General features: G+C 39.1%; 2 protein-coding genes and 1 long non-coding RNA gene across 3 annotated transcripts; 2 read left to right on the plus strand and 1 right to left on the minus strand.

The window, feature by feature from the left end:
• The first annotated feature begins 1,294 nt into the window (after nt 1-1,294).
• On the plus strand, nt 1,295-8,392 carry LOC111872292. The gene is made up of 4 exons (XM_023866013.2): nt 1,295-1,418; nt 2,017-2,250; nt 4,567-4,737; nt 6,224-8,392. The coding sequence occupies exons 1-4, from the start codon at nt 1,362-1,364 to the stop codon at nt 6,368-6,370; spliced, it is 609 nt and encodes a 202-aa protein (XP_023721781.1). The 5' UTR covers nt 1,295-1,361; the 3' UTR covers nt 6,371-8,392.
• Nucleotides 8,393-12,475: 4,083 nt separating this feature from the next.
• Nucleotides 12,476-18,110, minus strand: LOC117282942. Its single transcript, XR_004513894.1, has 3 exons — nt 17,875-18,110; nt 15,633-15,772; nt 12,476-13,942 (listed from the first exon to the last, which is right to left on the minus strand). It is a non-coding gene; the product is annotated as an uncharacterized LOC117282942 (long non-coding RNA).
• Nucleotides 18,111-18,913: 803 nt separating this feature from the next.
• Nucleotides 18,914-24,921, plus strand: LOC111872302. Its single transcript, XM_023866026.2, has 2 exons — nt 18,914-19,076; nt 22,619-24,921. The coding sequence occupies exons 1-2, from the start codon at nt 19,026-19,028 to the stop codon at nt 24,137-24,139; spliced, it is 1,572 nt and encodes a 523-aa protein (XP_023721794.1). The 5' UTR covers nt 18,914-19,025; the 3' UTR covers nt 24,140-24,921.
• Nucleotides 24,922-26,006: the final 1,085 nt, after the last annotated feature.

Consider the following 26,006-nt stretch of genomic DNA (forward strand, 5'->3'; position numbering starts at 1 on the left):
TTTCAAACGGCAGAATCGCTGTAAAAACAAATCATTCGGACACCTAAAACCGATAGTTACTTCTCAGAAGAACAATCTGTCTATGGCTCTACAGCCCTTGTGAACCTCGACCGCTTCTTTAGTTTCTCAGTCCATACACAGTCGGTAGGACGCCTTGGACGGGAGATCAGCTCGTCGCAAGGCCGCTACCTACACGCAGGACAACACAAACACAGAATAAACGCACACAGACATCCATGCCTCAAGTGGGATTCGAAACCACGATCCCAGTATTCGAGCTGGGGAAGACAGTTCTTGGCTTAGACCGCGCGGCCACTGTGACCGGATCTCAGAAAAACTGATTTAGATTAAACGAAGTACAGATCAAAGGTCATAGGACTAAATAAGATAAATATTCCATACTGCTTGTATATCTCTTGGGCATAAGAAGCAGTTCCTTGTCAAAAAAATGCACTTAATCAAATTTCATGACGGCGAGTGAAGCGAACATCGATGCCGCCAGTAGAATTTCCCAGTCCTCGGTTCTGAAACATTCTGATGATAGCGTATCACAGTTGTGATCACTGAGTTTCCAGACTTTGTCCATCGTCTAGCATTCGGAAAGAACACAATGTTTCGGAAACTGGATCTGTTTCCTTCCTCAGATGAAAATGTGGCGTGACACCTATCATATTGGGTCCGTTAGAAAGAGCTAATCCCAATCCAGTGATTGAGGATCCAGTTTCCGAAATGCTGTGTTGACACAGTCCAACTACCGAGTAATCCGAAGTTTCCAATCATTATATACATCCAATTAATTTATTACTATATAATGAACATATGCTTAATTAAGCACTATGCCATAGTGACGTATGGGGTTGCGGAGATACAGTTCCAGCATTCTTAAACTCGGCACGACAGGGAGATGAGTGAAGAGCTCCACGCTCCTGTCGCTTTACCTCCAAGAAAACAGACCTCATATCCGTTGTGTAAGAGATTAGGTGGGCCCCGAGGCTAGTCTAAATACTATGGACAAGAAAAAAAAAAAAGAATTTTCTCCTGGATAGATTATTTGCGATATGTTACTAAAAAGCCTCCAGTATTTGTGACACAAAAATTGTCTACTTCCCAACATCGTAAGACCCAAACAACCCTCTTAATTTGTACTCCAAACTGAAATAATTACGAGGCCGAGCCAAGGTGGGGTCACACATTATCTGGTAACCAGGGTCTTAGGTCCAAAGATGGACAGGATCCGGGGATACTGGTGCCTGTTGATCAACGTCAGCGCAAGATATAAATAAGGAAGACTGTCTTTTGTCCGGCCTCAGTGTCGGCTGCTTCAATACTACAGCAACAGCAGAAGGTATTGCGTCACAAACATGGCAGTCAACAGGACGCTACTTGCGGCTATTGCGGCTCTCCTGTCCTTCTCACAGGTCAGTAAGGTCTTCTCGGACCTCTCGTGGTCAAACTAACTGCAAAATATACTTCAGAATAGTATTAACACTATCAACGAAATTTAGGGTAAATTAAATCGGAAGAGTACTTCGTTTGTAACAAAGAATCGTTAAGAAAATCGTATCATCAAAGCAGAAACTTGAACATTTCATATTATTGGTTAGTCGATCAGAGTGGCCGCGCGGTTTAAGGCATGAAATGTCTTCGCTCGCTTGGACACTGGGATCATGAGTTCGAATACCACTCAAGGCATGGATGTCCACGTTTATTCTGTTTGTGTTGTCCTGTGTAAACAGCGGCCTTGCGTCGGGCTGAACCCCCCCACCCAAGGAGTCCTACCGACTGTCTAAACATTAAGAAACTGAAGTGAAACGAAGCGTTGCACAGATGTCCTGTGCTTCAAGTGGGAGCAATAGGAACAAAGATAGATAAATAAATAAAATAATTGTTATCGTGACATTTTTGCTACAGAATCTGGAATTTTTAATTCTTACATAAATTTAATTTAATTTAACTCAGTGCACTGTGGGTAAAGAAATAAAAGAGGTACAATGAAATGGTATGTTCTGCAAACAGGTCCTGGAGGCAGGTTTGGTGAGGAGATCAACCGACACGAGTTCCACAGTCAACGAGCTGCAAGAAGCGGCCACCAAGGCCCGGCAAGCTCTGAGCAACGCGGCTACCGAAGTGTCCCAAGTTTTGGGACTCGACAACCTCCCGGCACCCGAGACCCTGGCCAGCGAATTGCACAACCAGACACTGAGCTTCGCGCGCACAGTGGGAGAGTTCGTTGGGCAGCTCCAGAACGAGGTGAGTTTTCAGACGACACTGTATCATATTCAGGTGTCCAATTCTGCATACATCTGCACAGTTTTGCAGTTATGTACAGTTATGTGCCATATTTGATAAAATACTGCGCTGAAGAAAAAATCAAGTCATCGATTTGACGGATTTACACCTTTTTATTTCCCATGGATACGAAAATATAATACATGTATATATGAAAAAGCATTGTGATGGCGAAAAAATAGTTCTCGAGACCGCTCGAGACAGTGAAGGATTTACACGTTCTAACACAGATAAATACGAAGAAAGCTGGGTTTTGGAAAGCCTTGTCTGTCTAGGTCTGTGCGTGCGTGCATATATGTACGTATGATGTGCCCTCTGGAAGCACCTGAACGGCTGGACAGATTTTATACGTATTCGTTAATTAAGTCTGCCATAGATCGCTGCTCTGTGAATATGAATATTCCAACTCCAAAATTAGGGGCCCCATTAAACAACAAAATCGCAAATTTCTCGGAAACGGCTAAGGCAATTTACGAAGAACGTCTCCACAAATAAAATTATATCGGTGGCGTCTTCAGAAACGTAGAAATTCGCGAACTAGGGGCCCCAGTGTTTACGCACAGGGTAGAGGTCCTGCCTGATACAATAAGAGTCTCCCATGCAACAACAGATTTCCTTTCCAAGGAAATGTATTCAAGGTCAGTGTATACGACACAGTATATGCAATGCCTTTACACCGATTTTTCTCAAACAAATAATAGTTTCACGTGAGTGGTAACGAGTTATTGGAGGATCCAGGATTATGAAACTATTTTCTACGAAAGTTATCATCTTGAAGAAATCAGTCTTCTGGGATGTGGCGCCGTGTATATATTGTGTTAACTGACGTTTCGGAGGAACGTATCGCCTCAATCTCCAGGGTAGAAGAAAAAAGAAGGAAATCCGCGAGCAAGGAACCAGCGTGAGCAGGTGCTAACAATATCTACACGGCGTCACATCCCAGAAGACTGCTTTCTTCATAGTCACCGCCGTGAAAACCTCAAATCTTATATGGTTATCATCTTGTTCGCAGTCTTTACGTAATATGCCCTTAACAGTTACAAGGATCAAGTTCATAAGAAGTCGAATGTAGAAATGTAGAAATGCGTAATGGACATGCAGAAGTTATTCCAAAAGCAGTCCGATTCTTGGACTTGGTGATATCCAAACCGGATTTCCTCAGACTCTATATATCGATTTTTCACGATTTTTAAGCATGATAAGCAGGGCCCGAGTTCTGATGACCTGAAAATATTTAAAAAATGACCTATAAAATGACCGAAAAAAAATCCAGAAAAATGACCTAAAGGAGAAAGAGAAAGAACACTTCGCTTCCACGTTATTCACATTTCAGAATACATATGAAGAAATATTCCCTAAAATGGCCAAAAATGACAAGAAATACCCTTAAAAATCCAAAAATTTACCAAAAATGACAAAAAATTGCCTATAAAATTTACATTTCTGTAACCAGCAGCTCATTTCCAAGATTTATATATTTAAGAGCATCGCATAGGATACAAGGAAAAAAAGATGACATGTCATCAAAATCCGGGCCCTGATGATAAGTAACGATGACAACAATATGCAGGCATCTGTGTAAAATGAAACAAGGTATGGGGACAGAATGGAAGAACAGCCATTTTAAAAATCGTTACGCTCAGACAGGGTATAATAATAGACTGGCAGAAAGAACTGTGTCATTCATTTGTTTAGAATAATTATTGTACATGACAGCAAATTAGCTCATAGAATGCAAATTCAGATTGCTAATAAATGATAAAAAAATTCATTTGTTATAAGACTGTAATGAAGTCATAATTTCGTTATTAATAGTAATAATTTCGTGGATTAATATTTTTTAATATTTACGTCTAGACAATTCGTTCTAAATATTATTACTATTAAGATTATTGTTCCTGATACCACTGCTGTGGCTAATATAAAGAATATATCGTTTAGTTCGTCCATCTTTATATGGATTTACAGTTTTTATACTTTTGTGCTCATTTTCCTAATTATTTTTTGTTTTAATATATTTATGGTTTAAGAACAGATTATGATAACACCGCCTCCTCCAAAATTCATATTTACTCATCTTTTAGCCTCACTAAATATGTGATAAACTATGCAGTTGACGTGGTGGCATTAAGAATGGAAAAACAAAAATTAAACAGTATAAAACCAGGATTAAAATGGAGCACACTTTGGAGTCCCGTTTAAACCTGTTTCGACCTACACACCTCCATTTTCCACGTCTGCCTGTAACATACGGGTGAAAGAGGTCTTGTTTTGCAGGCTTCCTCCCAACACGGTACAATCTCCTCTCTTCTGCAGTCGATTGCGAGCAAATTTGAAGAGACAGCTACGAACCTACAAGCCCAAAATCCAGAAGTGACAAGAACAGCTCAGGATCTGCAGACCTCATTCAACTCCGCTCTCCAGACAGTTCACGAAGAAACCCAAAAGGTAGGCCATGATTCATTCTGGAATACTTGTCGAATAGTTTTATGAACTAGAGTTGCAGCAATTCTGGGTTACAACTTAAGAGACTGTTTCCCTCCCCATTACAAGATAATACTCGTACATTTATACTCGTTCACCCCACAGAATGACGATGCTAAGTATACTGGAAACGCTCACACTTACAATTTATCAATAATTTAAATTATCAAACAATTTTTATTTATTTTCCTGAAAATTTATAACAATCTGACAATTTAAAGGGGTGTAATTACACGTAGTATTAGATATCTGATGATCTGAGACCGCTTCTGTGGTCTAGTCATCAACGTTCCTGGCTACAGATCCAGAGGTCCCGGGTTCGATTCCTGGCGCTACCAGATTTTTTTTCGGAGAAGTAGTGGGTCTGGAAAGGGCTCTACTCAGCCTCGTGATGATAATTAAGGAGCTATTTCAAGGAAATAGCAGCTCCTGTCTAGAAAACCGAAATTAACGGCCGTGGGGGTTCGTTGCGCTGACCACGCGACACCCTCTATCCGCAAAAGTTGGTACTAACTTCGACGACAAGCGGCGGTCGCTCGGTCGGTATGGTTCGCTTGCGGACTGAAATCACGGAGTTAGTTATCTGATGTTCCGATCACAGCGGCAATTCAGAGACGCTGGAAAAAGTAGATAATAATTCATGAGGCCTGCATGTGACGAGATGGAGGCAAAAGGCAAATAACTAAGAAGAATGGGCTGATGACCATGAAGACGAAAAAGTTTTAAGGACCACATATAAACATTGTAGAGCCACTCACATAACCAAAATATGTGCCATGTTTATGTGTTCCAAAATAATTTTCTACATTTCTGGTATAGATTTTAATGTAGGCCTATTGGGCATCTGAAATGAAATTCGTTATTCTTACTTTGCAGTCACAGTTAAATATTCTCATATCTCTAATTTAAAATTTGAAACTTCACGAAACAATACACGGGATTCATGAAGAAATGAAAATAATGCAGTTCGTTCATTCATTCATCAGTAATCTGTCAAGACGACAGGTCCACAGTCTCTTCCAAAACAGTTCCTCCAGTTAATGCGATCTAGAGCTTTCTCCTTCAAATGACAGTATCCTCTTCTGTCCCCAAGGTCATCCAGCATCTTCTTACGTCTTCTTCCTCGTCTTCTTGTCACTTCTATCCACCCCTCTATCTTTCCTTCAATAACTTCTTTTAGAAGGCAGTTACTGCGTAAGATATGACCAATCCAATTAGCCTTCCGTTTTCTTATTTCGTGTAGGATATTCCTCTGCTCACTGACTCTAATTAACACTTCTTCATTTCTCACATAATCGGTCCAACTGATCTTCTCCATCCTTCTCTAACACCACATTTGGAAGAATGCAGTTACTGGTTAAATATTTATGAAGATGTTGTAACACTTAAATTAAACTAAGTCTGAAGTGCAGATACTAATAAAATGGATAACCGTGCTTTTATGTTACAGCTTGTGAATGCTATCACGCCTGATATACAAGCAGCAGGTCAAAATTTGCCGCAGATCGCGCGTACGGCATTGGATAGCGTGCAGGAGACAGCTGAAGCCTTCCGGAACAGTCTACATTCAACCACTCAGAACCAACACACTCACTAACGTAAAGCAAGCCTGCCACATATATACGCAGTGTAATCTTACATCTTGAAAACTCAGGATGAAATGAACGTAAAAATCCTTTGTAAGCCTTGATTTCTTTCGTAATTTTCTTCTTTCTATTAATGTTATATTTTTCATTTTGCAAATTTTTAAACAAAATGGACAACCATTAGTCAAGTACTCTTACCTATAACTATTAAATTTATTAAAATGTATTCATAAAACGTCTTGACTTGTATACTTAACCAAAATCATGATTATTGTATTGTTGGTAACATGTATTTCAGTTTCATGTTTCCTAATTATTTTGATGTGACTTCGAAGGATTACGTCTTTAGTAGAGATCATTAGTGGTCGAATGTGGACCAATTTCAATTTCAAAATGTTCATGGTATCTTAAGCCACTTATATATATTTATTAATTTTGCTATCACATAAATGGGTTCGAATTCAAGTCGATTTCTCCCTCCACTCTTTTTCCCATACCGTATGTATTGGTAGAGACCCGGCAATATGTGGTATCAGTCACTGAGGAACCGTTTGGCTACGTGGTCATTTAAAACAGGTTCTCTTATTCCGATGTATGATAAGGCGGTATGGTCTTGGAGAAACGGAATTGTACTGCTTACTGTCGCCATGTAAGCTTCTGGGGCGTTTGATTTTCTGCCTTGCAGCTGAAGGCAAGAGATGATAAATTATTATGGACCAATGCTGGAATGGTACAGAGGACATAAAGACATAATTTGTTTCTGTTAAGGAAACCAACGGAATAGTGGCCCTTCTGGGTCTAACACACGATCTATAACTAGTATCGCACAATATGTGACCTTTATGTATTTTAAAAATAACCATGATAAATAACTGGTGCTTACTCGAGGGTTATCTCAATTTTTGTGCATATTTCACTACACGGAACGTCAATAAAATTATAAAGTATGGATAATTCAAGTAAAATGAAAACATATTTGTTTCATCATGAAATATGAACGTCTAGTTGCCCCACAAGGATCAGAGATAAAGGCAAGGTCATAACTTCAATGTTAAACATGACTGATAAGTCCACTGATATCACTCACAGCGATGTTGCAATAAAATCTTTGCTATCTCGGCAAAGATTCGAGTAGGACGCTCCAACATGGGAGCGATATAGAGGAAGATGTTCTTTACTCTTACCCAGGCATACAGATATAGCATTAATGACCCCGGGGTTTTAGGAGGCTGTGATTTCTTAACCATTTGACACATTAGAGGAACAAGCCATTGAATTGAAGTTCAACTCCAGGAGCTTCTGTCATCAAATGTTCACGTGCGTTCCTTTCGCAGCACGACAGATACCTAGCCGATACTCAGTTTTTAGCTCATCTCTGAGTTCCTGTTATTACATCTGCAGATAACCTCTGTTTGAGTTGCCCAATGTTGACCACCTGCCCAGTATACCCTACGTCACATTCTGACATAAGTCCACAAGAAATGGAAATGAGGCGTCTAATTATGTGACCTCAGAGGCCAAGTGATTGGGCCTGTAGAGTGAGTTTACATCACCTGATCTCCGAAACCACCAAATTTGACGGCCCACTGCGTTTTCTTGTGGGTTTACGTTCAAAGTACCGAGTATGGTTGAACTGGTTGCAGGTCGCCAACTCAAATGGTGGATCACTACAGCTCTGAACGCCAAAGACTGGCTGAGATCGGTTATAAGCACGACATGTCATGCCGTGAAAAGAACGCAAGCGAAAATTCAGTTACTGAAACGTTTTGAGTTAAATTTCATTTCAGAGAATTGTTCCATTAATATGTATAATAGTTAAGAAAACATAGTATCTTCGTAAAACCATGAATAACTAACGGGACACACTGCACTATCGTCGTTTGAAGTTAGCTGGTTTGTTTAAGCTTTTCAGAGAAAATGTTCAACTATTTACAATTTCATGAAAGGTATCCAATTGCAAAAAAAAGAGATAACGTGTTAGTATACAAATAAGTACTGACAACCTGTAAGCAATAAACTGAAATTCATGAAAATTTAACGTGTCTGTATTAGAAGGGAGATCACCTGTCAGGTGTTGTAACAGTTTGTGACAATCTCTTTCAAGGTTTGTGACAACTAAATAAATCCTTTCATTGGTGTCCTCTCTGATAAACTGCTCAGCTGTCGAAGAACATATCACTGGACAAGAAGGTTCAATACCATGCTTACCATAGTTCACCACTCGTCCCCTACTCTGAGCCAGATGACTCCATTCTACATAATCCCTATTTCTAAATATTTGGAAAGGCTTGTGACAATGATAAACCGAGATTAACGGCCGTGGGGATCCGTTACGCTGACCACGTGACACACTCTATCCGCTAAAGTTGGCGATTACTTCGCCGACAAGCGGCGGTCGCTCGGTCGGTATAGTTCGTTTGAAGACTACAGGCCACGGAGTTTGTTTGTTTTTGTTTTGTGGCAACGACTGACTTGTTACACCGAATTTACACTGAGAATTTTCTGACGACTCAGTTTAGTACGACGGTTCTGCTCCTGTTTTAAAGTCACTTGTTGTCATTATATTGACAGTTAATTTAACTACTTTTATTTGTTATATTAATAGCAGCGATAACGACTGAATCCAGAACCATCTGAACATTAGTGCTACATTTTATTATAAATAATTCCTGTTATTATGACAATCGCATGATGAATGATATCTGCTGAGATGTAACACCGTGAAGTCCGACAGAATTCCACCGTCGTTTCGGTAGAACGCAGTGCATCCGTCTGTAGGTTGTAGGGTAAACCAAGCATGAAACTAAGAACAAACTATCGATAAGCAGAGGTAAAACGTTCCTCTGAAACGTCGGCAGATTCTACCGAAATAAACGGTGTTATATCCCACAAAATAGTATTCTTCATATCCACCTCTGTGTTAACTCAAAATTAACAACACTATGAAGGCGACAGTATGACCAACATCCACGACGCTCTGTATATCATACCAATAGTCACTTTTTTTTTAATTCGAAGACCAGAGAAAGATCTATGTTTCTAAGGTCCATCTACGATAAATTCTAACCACAGAAGCTCCAAAAGCTCCTTTCGTGAGCCAGGGCGCCAGACAGCAAATAAATGCTAAACTGACGTCGATCATTCGCCGTCTTACGCGCAACAGTACGTTCCACAAAACTTATCGCCATTTCAAGTTTAAAAGTTTTTTAAGTTTTAAAACACAGGAACAAGACAAGCAACGAAGAACACAACGCAGAGGAGCATAACATAACAACCACAGTAAGTACACGAACGAATAACAACACTATACATAAAGAACGTAACACACATAAATTCTGATAGAAAATTCACACATATCTCAGATATACACACATCAAAGGAATCTACATACGCATCAGCAACAAGTGAAAGCAGCGAGTTCTTCATTAGGCATATTTTAACACCTGATGATGTCCATGTTGGCCGAAACATGTAGTGTATTTAAAGAAACTTCAAAAAACCTTTTAAACTTGTAAAGGCGATAATTTTTGTGGGACGTTCTGTTGCGCGCGTAAGACGGTGAATGATCGAGGCAAGGGAAAAGTGCAATAGGATGTTACAATACAAATTTCTTTTTTTAAATTCGCTTAGTGGGAGGTGGAGTCCAACTGGGTCCACTCGGCACGGCGGCCACTGATTGGGCTACTGTAGCCTCCCCCGGGTGATTACGATGGAGAATTTGGTGGAATGAAGATTGGTAGAGGAAACCGAAGTACTCGGAGAAAACCTGCCTCAGCGCCACTTTGTCTACCACAAATCCCATTTGATCAGACCCCGGGATCGAACCCGGGCCGCCGTGGTGGGAAGCCAGCGACTAACCGCTTGAGCTATGGCGTGGCCATGCTACAATGCAATGTTATACTAAACTGAGATCGGTTAAGCAAACATTTTATTTCTTCCAAAATTCAATACAATTTTAGTTAGACATTACAGTTTCGTAAACGTGTAATAAGTGAAATCACTTCTTTAAACATCTAACAAATTCTTATACTATTCATCTACAGTGATGCAGGAACTTAAATAACGAAAGTGCTAAAGGAGCAAAACACAAATATCTCTGACAAAGAATTCATTAAAAATTATACCGTATGGACGGGATTCAACAAACACATTCACCTGGCCGTCTGTGAAAAGTGAAAAATCAAGGCCGACAAGCGAAAATGTAATTATTCATCAATATTTTTAGTTGTTCTCTTTTTTATTTCTCCACAGATGTCAAACAGTAAACTGTTCGGTAAATTCCATCTTTTGCAGGAATTATATAAGGAAGAGTCTTGTACCTTATACGTTGTACGATGGATAATAAGAATATTCATATGGTATCTGACTGTAGTAATTATGAAGGCATATCATCATCATCTTCATCAACTTCATATACAATTTTATCCAAATTATTCTCTCAAGGTTAAATCCATATGCAGGCGAAATTATTGTGAATCATCAGCGTGATTTCGACATAAAAGATCAAGTACAGATCAGACTATATACATTTGTCTGATACTGGAGAAAAATTGGAGTCGAATGGATCAATACATCAGCTACTTGCAGACTTCAAGAAAATCCACGTTTTAGTTAGGAGGGAAGTATTGTACAATAATCTCTTTTAGTATGGTATACCCATGAAACCATTTAGGCTAATTAATACGTGCTCAAATTGAAACTACAATAAAATCCGTAAAGGCAAGATTTCTTCTAATACGTTCCATAATAAAATTGGTCTACAACAAGGAGGTGCTTTAACGCCATCGCTTTTTAACTTTGCTTAAAGTACGCCATTAGGAAGGCCCAAGAAACCCAGGAAAAATGAAACAGAATGGAACAAGTCCGCTTCTGGTCTAGGCTGATTAACGTTATTAGTAAGGGGGGAAATAAATACCACAACGAAAAACACATAAACTTTATTAGAGGCTAGTGTGGGGGGAAGGTTGATCCAGAAGTAAACACAGATAAAATGAAGTACATGGTGATATCTCATCACCAGAATGCAGGACAAAATCAGAACATAGAGATAAAAAAAAATTCTTTGAAAATTTGGCGAAGTTCAAATATTTGGGAACGACAGTAACAATTCAAAATTACTTTCATAAAGGAATTAGGAGCAGTTTAAATTCGGAGAATGCTTGCTACCATTCAGGTTAGAAAACTCTGTCTTCTCCTTTATTGTATAAAAACGTAACTATTGAGGCATCTTCTTCTTCTTCTTCTTCTTATTATTATTATTATTATTATATTCCTGTTGCTCCCACTTTGGAGCATAGGGCATCCGTGAAATGCTCGTTTCATTTGTCTCTTAATCTTAGACAGTCGGTAGGACTCCTTGGACAGGGGATCAGCCCGTCGCAAAGCTGCTTCCCAACATAAACACTGAATAAACGCGAACAGATATCCATGCCTTGAGTGGGATTCGAACCCACGATCCCAATGTTCGAGCGAGCGAAGACATTTCTTGCCTCAGACCGCGCGACCACTGTGATCGACAATATTAAGGTAAGCAGAATTATAATTTTGCCTGTAATTCTGTGGAGGGGGTGAAACTTGTTCTCTCACGTTAGCAGAACATAGACTGACGATGTTCGAGTGCAGGGGGCTGAAGAGAATATCTGAACACAAGAAGGATGAAATAAGATGATGCTGCAAAAAAACTGCATAATGAGGAACTTCATACTCTGTACTTCTCGACCAGTATTATTAGAATGACCATATCAAGGAAGGGGAGATGGACGGGGTAAGTAAGATGAAAGGGAGACAGTGCATGCAAAGTTTTGGTAGAGAGATCTGAACGAAAGAGTAAGCTATTCCTGTACCAGGCCCATAGGGTTGTGAGACGTTGAGGGTCCCACATTATCTAGACAATCGGCTCAAAGATGGCGGTAAGGTTGTCAGCCTTACGCGCCGGCCTCGCTTTACTCACCAGGAAAATTATTTAATTAACTCCTGGTACTCATTTCTGTTAGAGGCTGAGTCGACCCCAGGACCATAGTGCGGCTGGAAGGATTAGGTCAAATGAAAAAGCAAATCCAATGACCTAATCGGGATTTGAACCCGCGACCTTCCGGCTTGCGGCATAGCTCCTCAACCAACTACGCTACCGCGTGCCCCCACAGATAGTAGGATAATATTAAAATAGATATTAAATAGGATGGGTATACACTAGATTCATCTGGGTCAGGAGAGTGATGGATTCTTGTGAGCTACTGAACGGATGTTGGTATAAATCTGCTATTGGTTGGTGCATAGTAAATGTTTTAGAGGGTACTCAATTTCTGTTCATATCAGTCTAGCATAACTCCTTCTTTAGATGAAGCACTAATCAAATTTTAACATTTCCACAGATATAACTAGTGTAAAAATATAGACCTATTTAAGTTCTACAACTTTTATTTGAAACACTTTTAAATACGGTAAATATTTTAAGGAAATAAATTATGTATGACTCTTATGCGGTAGGATAAGTCATGTCACTTTGCTTCACAACAATATTTGTGCCTCTGCTAACCGACCAGCCACAGTTACAGTTTGGACACTGGCCTATTAATCCCTTTGCCCTATACTCGTAATGGCTACTATTAAATGCCATTCTACACTTCGAGGTTCAATAAATTACGAAAGAGAGAAATGACACACAACTGTAAATTACTTTCCACTGCTTAACAAGGTCGTGAAACAGAGGCTCAGAAAACCTGGTCACGGGTGGAATCAGACCTTTCAAATAATTTCTATAACCCACAAAACGATTGGCACTGTAGTATTTGGCTCTAAAATGCAATGGAACATACACTTTCAGTAACTGCAACTTACGAGTGCGGTTTTGATGCCTTTGTATGACATTCACTGACGGGTTTTGTCTATTTACACGTGAACCATGTTTGTGTGTGATGGCTGCTAATACTGGGGGCTGATTTGCTGAATAAATTGGAGTAGTTCCCATCAATTTGTACTCAGGGTCGGATTTAGGGGGGAGGCCCCGGGGCCTCCACAAAAGAGAAACAGATTTTATTCTGGCATTTGCTTCTCTAAAATCAGGAAAAGTTCGTTTGTATTTTTTGCTATTATGAGAAATAAAAGAAAAGAACTGTCATAAACTAAATCTGTTGTTACTGATACAGGCCTGTATTTTGATTGCCCCTGGGCCCCCCACAACTGGAAATTCGGCCCTGATTGTATTATAAGTATCGGCAAATATATGTAGTCCTTCACCATGAAGATAAAACAGAAAGGATCTCTCACACGTCGTAAACGCAACCTATATCTATTAGGTGCCAACACCGAGAAACAGTTCCCACGCTGGCATTGCACCTTATGAAAACATGAAATCTTTGCCAGTCTTGTGCAAAAGAAGAAGATATGAAACTATGAAATATAACATTTTATGAACATGAAAATGTTTTATAGCCACTATTAACAAAATAGGAACAATTCAAGTGTTTGTCTCCTTCAGCACACCATTACAGACTAAGTCATACAATGTTAAAACACGTAGCATACTGAAATCCGCATTTGGTGGATGAGCGACGCTCTATATACAGCATTCAGGTGACGTTCCCCTATAAATAGAAACAGACACTTACAGGTTTGAAAATTCTGAGCTTCACGATACAACATAAATTTATGGGATTTGAGGTTCCCACGGGAGTAACTATGAAGAATATTATCGCTTGGAATGTGACGCCGTGTAGGCTGGCACAAGTTTTTACCAACATTTCTGAAGAAATCACTGCCTCATAACCGAAGATTAGGCCAAGCAGGCAATAAACTGTATATATTTCCTGAAGATGGAGGCAATCCGTTCCTCCGAAACGTAAGTAAACTTTCCCCAGGCGACAGCGTCACAAACGAGAAGGCAGTACACTCAGAATATAAATTTAACTTCCATTTCTTGACTCTACGAAATTAACAACAGGAGCATGCGGTGGCGTATTTGGTTGAGGCACTACGCTACAAGCCGGAAGGTCGCGGGTTCAATTCCCGACGAGGCCACTGGATTTTTAAATTGACGTAATCCTTCCAGCCATACTATGGCCTGGGGTCGAATAACCTCTAACAAAAATGACAACCAGGAATCTTCCTGGGGGTAAAGGGCGGCCGGCACGTAAGGCTGACAACCTCACCGTCATCTGTGAGTCGATTGTCTAGAAAACGTGGGAGCCTAGATATCTTACAACCCTATGGGCCTTCACGGCCTATTACAGGGATAAATCCACTTTTATACCTTTTTACGAAATTAATAATTATTTTTCGCTGTTAAACTTTTGAATAAATAAGCATACAGGAGTAATTTTTTACTAAAATTTATAATATCGCTAGGGTCATGGGTGCATTTACAGAAATCTTAGCCCACTTTCCTTATTTTTAACAATTAGAAGTAGGCCGGGGCATGCGGTAGCGTAGTTGGTTGAGGCACTATGTTACAAGCCGGAAGGTCGCGGGTTCAAGCTCCGATGAGGTCATTGGAGTTTTTTCAATTGACCTAATCCTTCCAGCAGCACTATGGCCCTGGGGTCGACTCAGCCTCTAACAGAAATGAGTACCAGGAATATTCTTGGGGGTAAAGGGTGGCCGGCACGTAGGCCTGACAACCTTACCGCCATCTGTGAGCGGATGGTCTAGAAAATGTGGGAACCTCAACATCTCACAACCCTACTGGCCTCCTAGGCCTGTTATAGGGATACCTTTACTTTATTTTTACGTCTTCAGAAGTAGGCCTATGAGAACATCATGCTGTCTGCATATCCCCCAATATCAGCGTTTGAATACCTGAAACAGTCTTTATGAAACATGTATATCACGGCACCTGAGCCCATCTCAACGGCGTATTTCATAAATCCCTCCTATCAGGCTGTATGTCTGTATGCGTATCCCCTTATCGCTGCTAGTCAACGGCTCGGTAAAGATATTACCGCGGCAAGAAATACACAAGCAACAATAGAAGAATTGCTGGACGAGTCGTTTTCTGTGTGGTCCGTGTCATATCCAAGGAAAGTAGGCGATTTGTTCTTCCCAGAACTTCTTGTTTATTTTGTCTTGTGAAAGAGAAATAAAACCTAAACGTTTCTCCGGTTGGAAGAACTGAAAGTTTTTCGTCAGCAATCTGAAGTCTCGACAAAAGGCGATAGGAAATCCTTTAGGAACTTCCAGGCTTGGTACTTGAAGTTAAGACATTTAAGAAGAAAACTGAAAGGGGAGAAACTCCCAGAATCCGATTCGTCTTGACATTCATAAGAATTGGAGTCGTACTCATTGCAAGGCAATGCTATCCTCTTGAGCTTGTGTATCGGTAAATGGTGTATCTTGGCTTCCTTGTTCTTGCAGTGTAGCTTCTCAAGATTTGGAGATGATTTGATGACCGTGGCTAGTTTCGTAGGAACTGGCGATGCCTGTACAGAATAATAATTCAAGTTAACAAAGAGAATATCACCCTGACAGTGACATAACTCAGGTATTCAGCTCTTAATACATAAACTCCGTAGTTTTAGTCCGCAAGCGAACTATACCAACCGAGCAACCGCCGCTTGTAGGCGAAGCTAGTGCCAACTTTAGCGAATAGAGGGTGTTGCGTGCTCAGCGCAACGAATCCCCACGGCCGTTAATTTCGGTTTTCTAGACACCAGCCGCTATTTTCTTGAAATAGCTCCTCAATTATCCTCTCGAGGCTGAGTGGACCCCGTTCCAGACACACCACTACTCAGAAAATCTGATAGCGCCGGGAATCGAACCCGGACCTCTGGATTTGTAGCCAGGAACTCTGACCACTAGACCACAGAGGCGGTCTCTTAATACATAAATTAATTAAATAATCCAGGTCGCAACGCTTCTGACCTTTATTCAAGAGTCTTACATCTTATCGTCTTAAAACAGTTTCCTGAAGGAATTTCTCGACTTTTAGAAGTATCCGCGGAATTGTACCTTAAATATACAGAACGTGTTCCCTGCCTTGTGTTCAGGTATCAAAATCTGCATTCGTCTTAGTGTCCTTGATTGTCGTCAAAATATGTCCGCAGAACAAAGAATAGCAAAATTACACTAAGAATAGTTATTTCTGCAGTTAGATCAAAATTATGGACGAATACTCGGGAAAAATGTACAAGACTGGTTAATTAAAAGAATATAGCGAAGAATTTTAACTCGGTATTCAAACGTCATTTAACAGAGAAACGCGTAAATTTCGCACAAATTATTAATTTTGAGCTTATGCCGGTGATATTAATAAATGTTTCACAGATAATAGCGTTTAGGAGGAATATCTTGTATATGCTCGATGTATAAATCCTTCCAGAAATGTCCAATGTTCTGGACAAAGATATTCCCGACGTTTTCTGGCAATGGCTTAACTCAGTATGTCATTGGTTTCCGATCTCGGAGGCCCAGGTTCAATTCATGTGAGATTTGTGGTGAACAAAGTGGCACTGGGATCAGAGTTTCTGCTAGGGCTTACCCTGCCAATGGCCATTTCATCATTACTCCTTATACTCATCCATCAACATCCTCAACAGCAGCTGGTACTGTGGACACAACTTGAGAGACTCAAGCAAACCTCACTCCTAGAAAGCGGTAAAGCTATCCCTGTAACAGGTCGTGAGGCCCATAGATTTGTCAGAAGTCGAGGATCCAACATTTTCTAGACAATCGACTCACACATGGTGATGAGGTTGTCAGCTTTACGCGCCGGAAGCCCTTTAAGCCCAGGAAGATTCCTGGTACTCATTTCTGTTAAAGACTGAGTCGACCCCAGGGCTGTAGTGCGGCTGGAAGGATTAGGTTAATTGAAAAAGTCAATACACTTCATCGGGAATTGAACCCGCGACTTTCCGGTTTGTAACATAGTGCCTCAACCAGCTAGACTGCCGCGTGCCCCAAACCTGTTCCTACCATAACATAATTATATTTAATATTTTATTTTGAAAAGCCTAGACAGTACGTTACTTCCAAAAGTCAGTAATTTCTCCCAAAACAGCGCTATGCAACATCCCGGAGGATTCAGTTTTCGACTTTTCGAATGAAAAGCCAAGAAAGATGATATAACTTACTAACTTTCAGACGATCTGATTGTTTTCAGAATAATTACAGCCTAAAAGGGCTTTAACAACTTTGAAAATTTATCCGAATAATTTTTCCTTCTTTGAAGAAAATTTGAAAGCAGACCATAAACGTCATTCTGACGAAGTTGTTTAATGCACTTCAGTATTTCGACTTGTTTTCTAACGCCTCATCGCAGCATATACCTTTCAGGTATTCAAAAAGTGCACAAGAAATATTTCAGTCTTCATTCCATCCTTTCCTCTAGTAAATGACGAACAACCAAAGACACTGATCAAATCACGAAAACTGTCAATCAAAACAGTGGCCATGATGAACTGCTACTAGGCGCTTCTAAACGACAGTCAGACGCGCGTTTCGATTTGATAATTCTATTCTAAAAATCATATAAGAAGTTTCTTACCATTTTCACATAAAAATATATGTACTGGTGTATACTTACGCCTGAATATGCAATGAAGAGAGGAGAAATTAATAAGAATCCACACAAAATACGTGAATCCATTATGGGTTATTCGACTTTTCAGCTTCAAACTCGTTTCTAATTTGAATAATGAAACTTCCTACAAGCTTTCATTTATACACATACACACGTGAGAAAAAGAGCACCGTATGCAGAAATCTAAGATCCTCTTAACCTTCAACTATATTTCATATGGAAAAATCCTTAATGACAGACCTTCGATATATCACGTATTTATAGCCTATCTAAATATTTACGTTTACAACATTAAAGCAAGAAAGTAACTACGGAAAAACCCAACATCATTTACGCTTTCCAAGAGAAATACTGAAAAACCACTAAATGGTGGTGTAATGTGTCCGTCCATTTGTCAAAACGCAAGCCATGTTCCTGAAAACTGAGAGTCTTATTCTCGAAGACACAGATATAGATGGAACGATAATATCAAAATGGAACCTACGGTAGTAGAGTGTGAGGGTGTGTGCCTCAGTCTAGGGACCAGTTGTGGGCTCCTGTAAACGTGGTAATAAACCTTGGGGTTCCATAAAGGACGGGAATTTCTTGAGTAACTGATAAACTGTTTTATTTTTAAGAACTCCCTCCACAGAGTTAAATACACAGATCGGATTATGTTTTCATATGTAGGTCAACCACCACTCATGCCCACAAATTACATCGATCATATAGCGAGTTTCTGGCAAGAATAAATAAATGCATAAGGGGTGGGCCTTCTTGGCCCTTGCACCGCGACCACAGTGATCTAAGAAACTATGGAAATGATTCGACAATAATACAAATAAATTTATGCTATATCACTAAAGTTGACTAGTCACAAATCAAATATTTCATCCCCTTCTTCAAAGTAACTAGACAGCAAAAAGAAGTCTTCCTTACATTAAAATATTTTACATCTAAAAGTGTTCAAGGATTGCATTCTGTTGTCAGCACAAGTCATTCCTCCTGGAAGTTGTTGCTAAAGAAGCTGACACTGCCATATTCTGAATAAACAACTGGCAATAAGGAACTGCTGACATGGACACAACAGATTCTGCAGTCAGACAGTGACCTATTCAATCTCACAGATACCTTTAGTTATACAGTTCTTGTTACAAACACCAAGGGCTCTAGATATGAAGGAATGGGCCACATTCTTTCCTCTAATCGCATCTCTAACAATCCAGGTAAGGTTTACAAACATGGCTGCTTGTGAAAGAAAATAAAAATTTGACTGTGCAAAGAAGAGACCTACTTAAGAATGTGAAACTTACATTCAGTATTACTAGTTTTTGGATTTCATCTATTGCCTGGTATGAACATATTAAATTTTTACTGCCAAAGCAACAATACTTTTTTATTCATTTATTTATTTATACTGCATGCACTACATGTTTTGACCTCAAACAGGTCATCTTCAGGTGGTGCAAGTTTCTCACATACCATTAACGAAATGCAAATTTGGAGTACCTGAAGATGACCCATTTGAGGCCAAAACATATAGTCCATGCTATATAAATAAATAATAAAGTATTGCTGCATTGATGGTTAAAATTCTATATGTTCATTGTATATATGCAACAGGATGCAATCATTAAAAGTAAAAAAAGAAGGCCTGGTAATATGAAGAACAGATATTTCTGAAACTGGATCCGTTTCTGTCATCAGGTGAAAGCGTGTGAGGCACCCACTCTGATGGGTCTGTTAGAACAAGCTGTCCAATGACTCAGGTTAGCTCCTTCTAATAGGCTCAAATGGGTAGGTGTCTCACACCGTTTCACCTGATGACAGAAACAGATCCAGTTTCAGAAATATGTATATGTTCTTTAGAATAATGGAAAATGGATGAAGTCCAAAAACTCAGCAATTCCGGGTCTTATACACCATCAACAGAATCCTTTAGAATTGATTTGTGACATTTATAATTTCCTGTTATATGAATAGCAAGATAATTCATTCTGTATAGTCAAATACAGTACTCGTATCTCTGATACAACACACGGCATGCAAAGATTGTACCTGATGGAAACACCACAACACAATGTCAGTCATAATTTTCTACATGTATCCAGTTTCACCAATCTTGTATTTTGTTTTATGCAGCCACACTTGTAAATCTGTGTCCATATAGAAAATATTGGTGTTTTCTCCGCATCTGAAATCATTTTCCTGGTTTTTGGATTTCCATTGCAGTGTATCTCTTCATAACCACTTTTAAACTCATATTTTACGTTATGTGTTATTACTTACTTTTTGTATTTACTGACAGAACAGGTAACATAGAATTTAATGAGTGCTGACAGTGACTGCAATTCCCTAAACCCAAAGTTCTCATAAGATCTTGGTCTTTCCAACTGCAGTTTTGCTATTCACAGTGTTTTATATGAAGACAGTGCCTGCAGCTGGCAATGGTTTGCTGTATACATCTCACTGAATTCTGTAGCCATTTACTTGTGATCTGTTTCTTTCTTCTAAATGTCAATGTATCAGACTACTGTACAGTAAATAGGAAACGGAAATATATGCAAAGACTCTGTTTTACAATATCTATCAATTCAGTATGAGAAGAAATTATTTCATGCTCTATTATATTATATTTCTCTGCATATTTACTTTCCCCCATAAGAAGAGATTTTGCTATACTTCTCTCTTCATTTCCAAGTGCCTTGCAACAGTACATAATATGTGAGATTTGAGGTTCTTGCAACAGTGAACATGCAGATTATAGTTTTCTGCAATGTGACACCATGTAGTTTGGTAATGAGGTACCAATGATTCAGAGGAACCTGCTTCCAGTTTCCAGCTTACGTAAGTCACTCTTCTACCTGAAAATGGAGGCAGTATGGTTCTTTGAAACACTGATACCGACCTACCTAATTACAAGATTTCACACCCCAGATGACTGTAATATTCATGGTATGGTTCTTCTTGTCAGAGATGACAGTGCCCACGTGTTACCATTATGTGATCATAGTAATGTTTCTAAAACCTAAAACTAACAGAACTGGAACTTGCATAGCACAGTCAGCATAGTGACCAGATTATGGGCTCGACAACTGATAATTGGGGTTTCATTTCTGGTAGAGGAAGAGATTTTAATCTTCTCCACTGTGTCCAGACCAACTCTGTGGCCACCTGATGGGTACCAGGGGCTCCTTCCCCAGGGGTAAAACTTCTGGGCAGTGAAGCTGACTATTCACCTCCATACGGTCCCAGAGTTAAGAGTGCGTGAATCTGTATCTCCACTCTCCATATGTCTTCATGATGATGCTTAATTAAGCACAGGGACAGCTTTACCTATAAAGTAACCGAATGACCCCCCATCCCATTATATATATCAATTTATAGCTCTGGAAATCTAATAACAAATGGAAACAATCTTCACAAATGTTTCCTCTTATCCTCATAACTAATATGAGACGATGTATTACTAAAATTCAAGACTTAATCATCACAGTATGCCAGTCAACGTTTCAAAAAAGTTATTTCCAACTTTTCAAGATAGCAATGTTCCCACAATGTATCACAAGTCTTGAATATTGCAAGGAAGAAGTCAGAACTCATGCTGCCTTTCTAGGTGGTCTCGGGTTCAATATCAGGAAAAAAAGGGGGGAGGGGGCTAAATTGACTTAGGTTTTCATAGTTTTCCTCAATCTCTCCACGCAAATAATCATACATTAACTAATACTAGACCAACACCACTTCCCTCTATTTGTACCTCTCAATCAGTATCACGGTATATAATCTGCTTCCGTGTAGCTGACAAACTGCCATTAAATAAAAGGAGAAACAAACGAAAGTTGCCATAATTTGATATTTGATCTTCTCGTGGCTGAGAAAATTAAGAATGGTCTCCTTGGATGTGACACCATGTAGCTATGTAGATACATGCCAATGTTTCAGTGGAACCTGCTGCCTCCATCCTCAGGATAGCAGAGTGAGTAAAGTGTGGAAAAATGGTACATCACGTATATCAGGAACAATGGGACCAAGGTTATGAATGAAAAAATTGGAATCAGTTGGCCCTGAAAAGGCCTGTTTGTCACTGGGGGGTGGGGGACCAAGAACCAGAACAAAGATGTGTGTCAATAGAGGATGAAAAAGGTATATGTAAAATACGAAGTAAATTTGGAGAAACAGGTCCCCTTTCAGTGCCTCAGCTTTCTCTTCCATCCCCCCTTCCTTATCTGTTTTCCCCATTTTCTTCCTCTTTTAGTCACAGGTATACCTCTTCTCCCCACACTGACAAAAATTGCCTTCGAATGACACCCACAGGTTCTCTCATAGTGCCAATTTCAGTTCTCCCTTCTCTTTATTATGTAAATTTTTTCCCAGCTCAGCTCACTTTTATACCATGAAGATGGAGGCAGCAGTTTCCTCCACAACATTACTACCTATATATCGAACTTCATGGTGTCACATTCCAGAAGACCAAAATCTTAAGTAGTTATCACAAAATGAAAGATCTTCGTCTGTATATGAACAATATAAAATGAACTTACATTATTGACAGCATGTTGCATTATTGTAATGACAATTATACATGTGCCAGCTGGTTGTAAACGCATCTTTTTCAGTATCAATACCATTATCCCTGTGTTTATTAAAAATTCAACTGCCAGAGCTGTAGTACTGGGGGATTTGAAACCCCCTTTTCAAATGAAGGTTATGAAATATTTAACAATGAATTTAACCAAATAATATCACTCACCATTTCTTATTTTGTCAGATGATGCTGGGTCACTGCAATGACTTAGAGGTTACAACATTGTCACTTACCAGCACTGATCAGTCCAAGCAAGACATGCTATTTTCTAACATCATTCCTGATCACAATATTTTGGAAGGTAATGAGAATAAACATATTCCACAGAGTAACGTAGTGTACCAAAATACTACAATAAATAACAGTAGTAAGCTGCAGATCAATAGAGAAGCACCTGTAAACAGGACAGACATGAACCCATCACACCAATTTCTTGACTATAACATGGAAAGTGACTTCACCCACTGGAAGACATCTTCTAGAGCTGATCGGAACTCCAAGAGACTAATTTTGGATAACTATTTATCAGCTGAGCTCCAGACTGATACCGTAATTTCCAACGATGTGTTACTGAATCACATGGCTGGTTCTCCAAAACATAATGTGAAGGGTGAACATATTTTCAAGTCATTTAATGAGGAACACAGAAACATGACAAAATGGTCATCTAATGATGGTCATGATGACACAGAACAGAAAAATATTAGTTCTGCTATGGAGGACTATTCCATTACAAATGATCCTCTATCAGTTCAACAAAACATAGTTCTTACTAATTTCTATGAAGATAAACCAGAACACTACAAACAAAATGAGTATTTGGAAGATTTTGTAATTACTACAATAAAAAACAAAAACAAAAGAATGAATGCTGAGAAATATGATCAACAAATCATACTGAATAAAGATACATCTGAAGATAATATTCAACATACTTCATCTGGTGAAGACCCTGTGGAAGTAACGTTATTCCCAACATCTGACTGTGGAGACATCTCAGAGGAACCAGAAACAACTGACACCAAAAAGTGTACCAAAATTTCCAAAATTAACCGATTAAAACAAATAACTACTAGCACTACAAAAAAATTATCGGCCATGAACACCCAAGAACTGGACGATGAATCATCTGTTGAAAATGGGAAGAATGATAAACATACTGAAAAGTATGAAAATTTACCTCAGAAAGATGTGTATGTTGATACAGATCAGAGCTCTGATCCCAATATTGCTGAACGTCATGCTCAACTTTTGCATGACATTTTTACTAACAGCAAAAGTGACAAAGGTAGACTTAAGCGCAGCTCACCAGTATATCCAAAAGTTCCTTCTAGTGACAGTAGTTCCAGCAGGCTCCCAAATGATAATTCATATTTGGACAAAGGAATAAAGATGAGAAGTAACACACTGATGATGGAGAATATACAGTCTCAGACAGTGTCAGAAGGTACACTTAAACCTCCAGCCCTTCAACAACAGCCACGAGCTGGACAACCCCAAGCAGATCCCGAATTGGATTTACTGAAGACCCAATTTGCACGAGCAGAAAGACTGAGTAGAGCTTTCAAATGGCTGATTCAGTTTGTCAACATTGCCGGACAAGTTGATTCTTATTTGACAGACAGAGCAAGAAGTGTAATTCGTACAGTGGTACGACTCTATGAGGGTGATGATGATAGAGGACGTTATAGAAGCTGTGACTGAGAAATGCTCTAAATCATCAGTGGACCAGACAACAACAAATGCATGAACTTTAACCCTTTGCTGTGCCGTTTTCCTTCACTGTATCGTGATATACCTATACCAGGCAAAGATGCCTAAAAGCATCCAAGAATCAACAGTTCTTAAAATCTTTGAGCTGCACTGTTTCAGGCCTGAACAAGTTAATCTAATTATGAAGTTGTCATTATAATTTACTTTAATTACATTTCTTATTAAAATTCTTCATGCTTAATTATATTCAGTATATGTTATCTCATCACAACTTCAAAAATATCTGAGAAAGCCTATGTGTTCACAGAATATAGGTATATAATTATGTATTGCAGACAATAAACATGGATTTTAAAGTATGACATATAAAACTGCTTAATTACTTACTTGCTCATGTATACATCTTCCTCTGTTTCATTTACATACTGTTTTTATAAATGTGCCTCCTACCCATCAGCTAGTGCTGAGGTCAAGAAAATGTAGGTCTATATACCGAGTCCCCCATATGACTTCATGGTGCAATGCTTAATTAATTAAGCACAGGGACAACTTTTTTACCTTAGAATGAATACATTTCTACCATTTTATGTATGTATATGAGGTACAGCAGAGCACTTTCCAATGTAAGGGTCTGTGGGCAAATATTCCTCATTCTATTATTATACTCTCTGGATATCTGAACCCTCACACTGTCAATGGTTCCTTCTCACTGATTTTTTCAGACCCTCTAGTTTATTTCTTTATAGTAGAGCCTATGTTTCATCATCACATATGTACAACATTTAAGTGAATAAATATTAATCATACTGTGATTTCATTTGTAATTTATGAGCAATATACAGAACACAATATAAATATACTTGCTTTAAAAATTGTTCCTACTTTACAGAAGGCACTTGATTCTGAAAGAAATGATCCTTCACATTATTTATTGCTAGATATTGAGGACCTATGACAAGGAAAACAAGGAATACATGCATAATTATGGTGAGACTGACACTTGGAGGAACTAGACAGAGGCAGAAAGTTAACATCAAGATCTGAAAGAAGTACATTGTGCAGTAAATGAATCTGGCATAGCATCTTGTTCAGTAGCAGGATTTGGTATGAGGTGCATTGAACTCTGAGATTCTGCTACCTGATAGTTAGTTTCTAATGACTGAATTGCCATGGTTCAACAACCAACATTACTGTTGGTATTTTTCTTTTCACCACCACATTGATTTAGATACTGGGGCTTCTTCATAGCAGTAAAAAGTGGCTGAAATATGAAACTGAATTTTCAGCTCAATTTAGTCACCATGTAAAATGCTTGGAGTTTTATCTCTACATCCGTTAACTGAATTCATGACATAATTCTAAACACAGGGATATCTTTACCTTCTTGCTCAGGCAAGGATTAGTGTGGCAGAAAAGATACAGATTCGTGTCCGGGAGGGAGCTTTGCTCATTTCTCGGCCAGAAAACCGGATTTCCTGACTGAGGTTTTTCATGGTTTTCCTTGGTCCCTCCAGGCAAATGCTGGGATAGTACCTCAATTAAGCCACAAACACTCTGTTCCAAACCTTTACCAAGTCATCATTCATCAGCCATCCTAGCATTCGACACTACATAATCTCAGTGACAGCTTAGCAAAATAACCCATAACAAAAGTGTCAGAACAGTTTCATAGTATGATGGCCATACGACCATACATCTAAACGCCTTTAGATCATGTTCTTACATCTACCTCAAAATTCGTTGCAGAATATATTTTTATCTGTGCTTAACAGACAAATGAAATGCTCGCATTTGCTACATTGTAGTAACCTATTACTGAATTCGGATTCGTCAAAAATACAAAAGAGAAAACGCTTGC

Source organism: Cryptotermes secundus, unplaced genomic scaffold (assembly GCF_002891405.2).
Source record: "Cryptotermes secundus unplaced genomic scaffold, Csec_1.0 scaffold44, whole genome shotgun sequence".
NCBI lineage: Eukaryota > Metazoa > Arthropoda > Insecta > Blattodea > Kalotermitidae > Cryptotermes > Cryptotermes secundus.

Bases quoted from the DNA above. Each gene is read 5' to 3' on its own strand.
- LOC111872292 (XM_023866013.2), top strand. From the start codon at position 1,362: ATGGCAGTCAACAGGACGCTACTTGCGGCTATTGCGGCTCTCCTGTCC. The intron at 1,419-2,016 runs GTCAGTAAGGTC...TTCTGCAAACAG, and splicing joins CTCTCCTGTCCTTCTCACAG to GTCCTGGAGGCAGGTTTGGT. The intron at 2,251-4,566 runs GTGAGTTTTCAG...CTTGTTTTGCAG, and splicing joins TTGGGCAGCTCCAGAACGAG to GCTTCCTCCCAACACGGTAC.
- LOC111872302 (XM_023866026.2), top strand. From the start codon at position 19,026: ATGAAGGAATGGGCCACATTCTTTCCTCTAATCGCATCTCTAACAATC. The intron at 19,077-22,618 runs GTAAGGTTTACA...TTATTTTGTCAG, and splicing joins TCGCATCTCTAACAATCCAG to ATGATGCTGGGTCACTGCAA.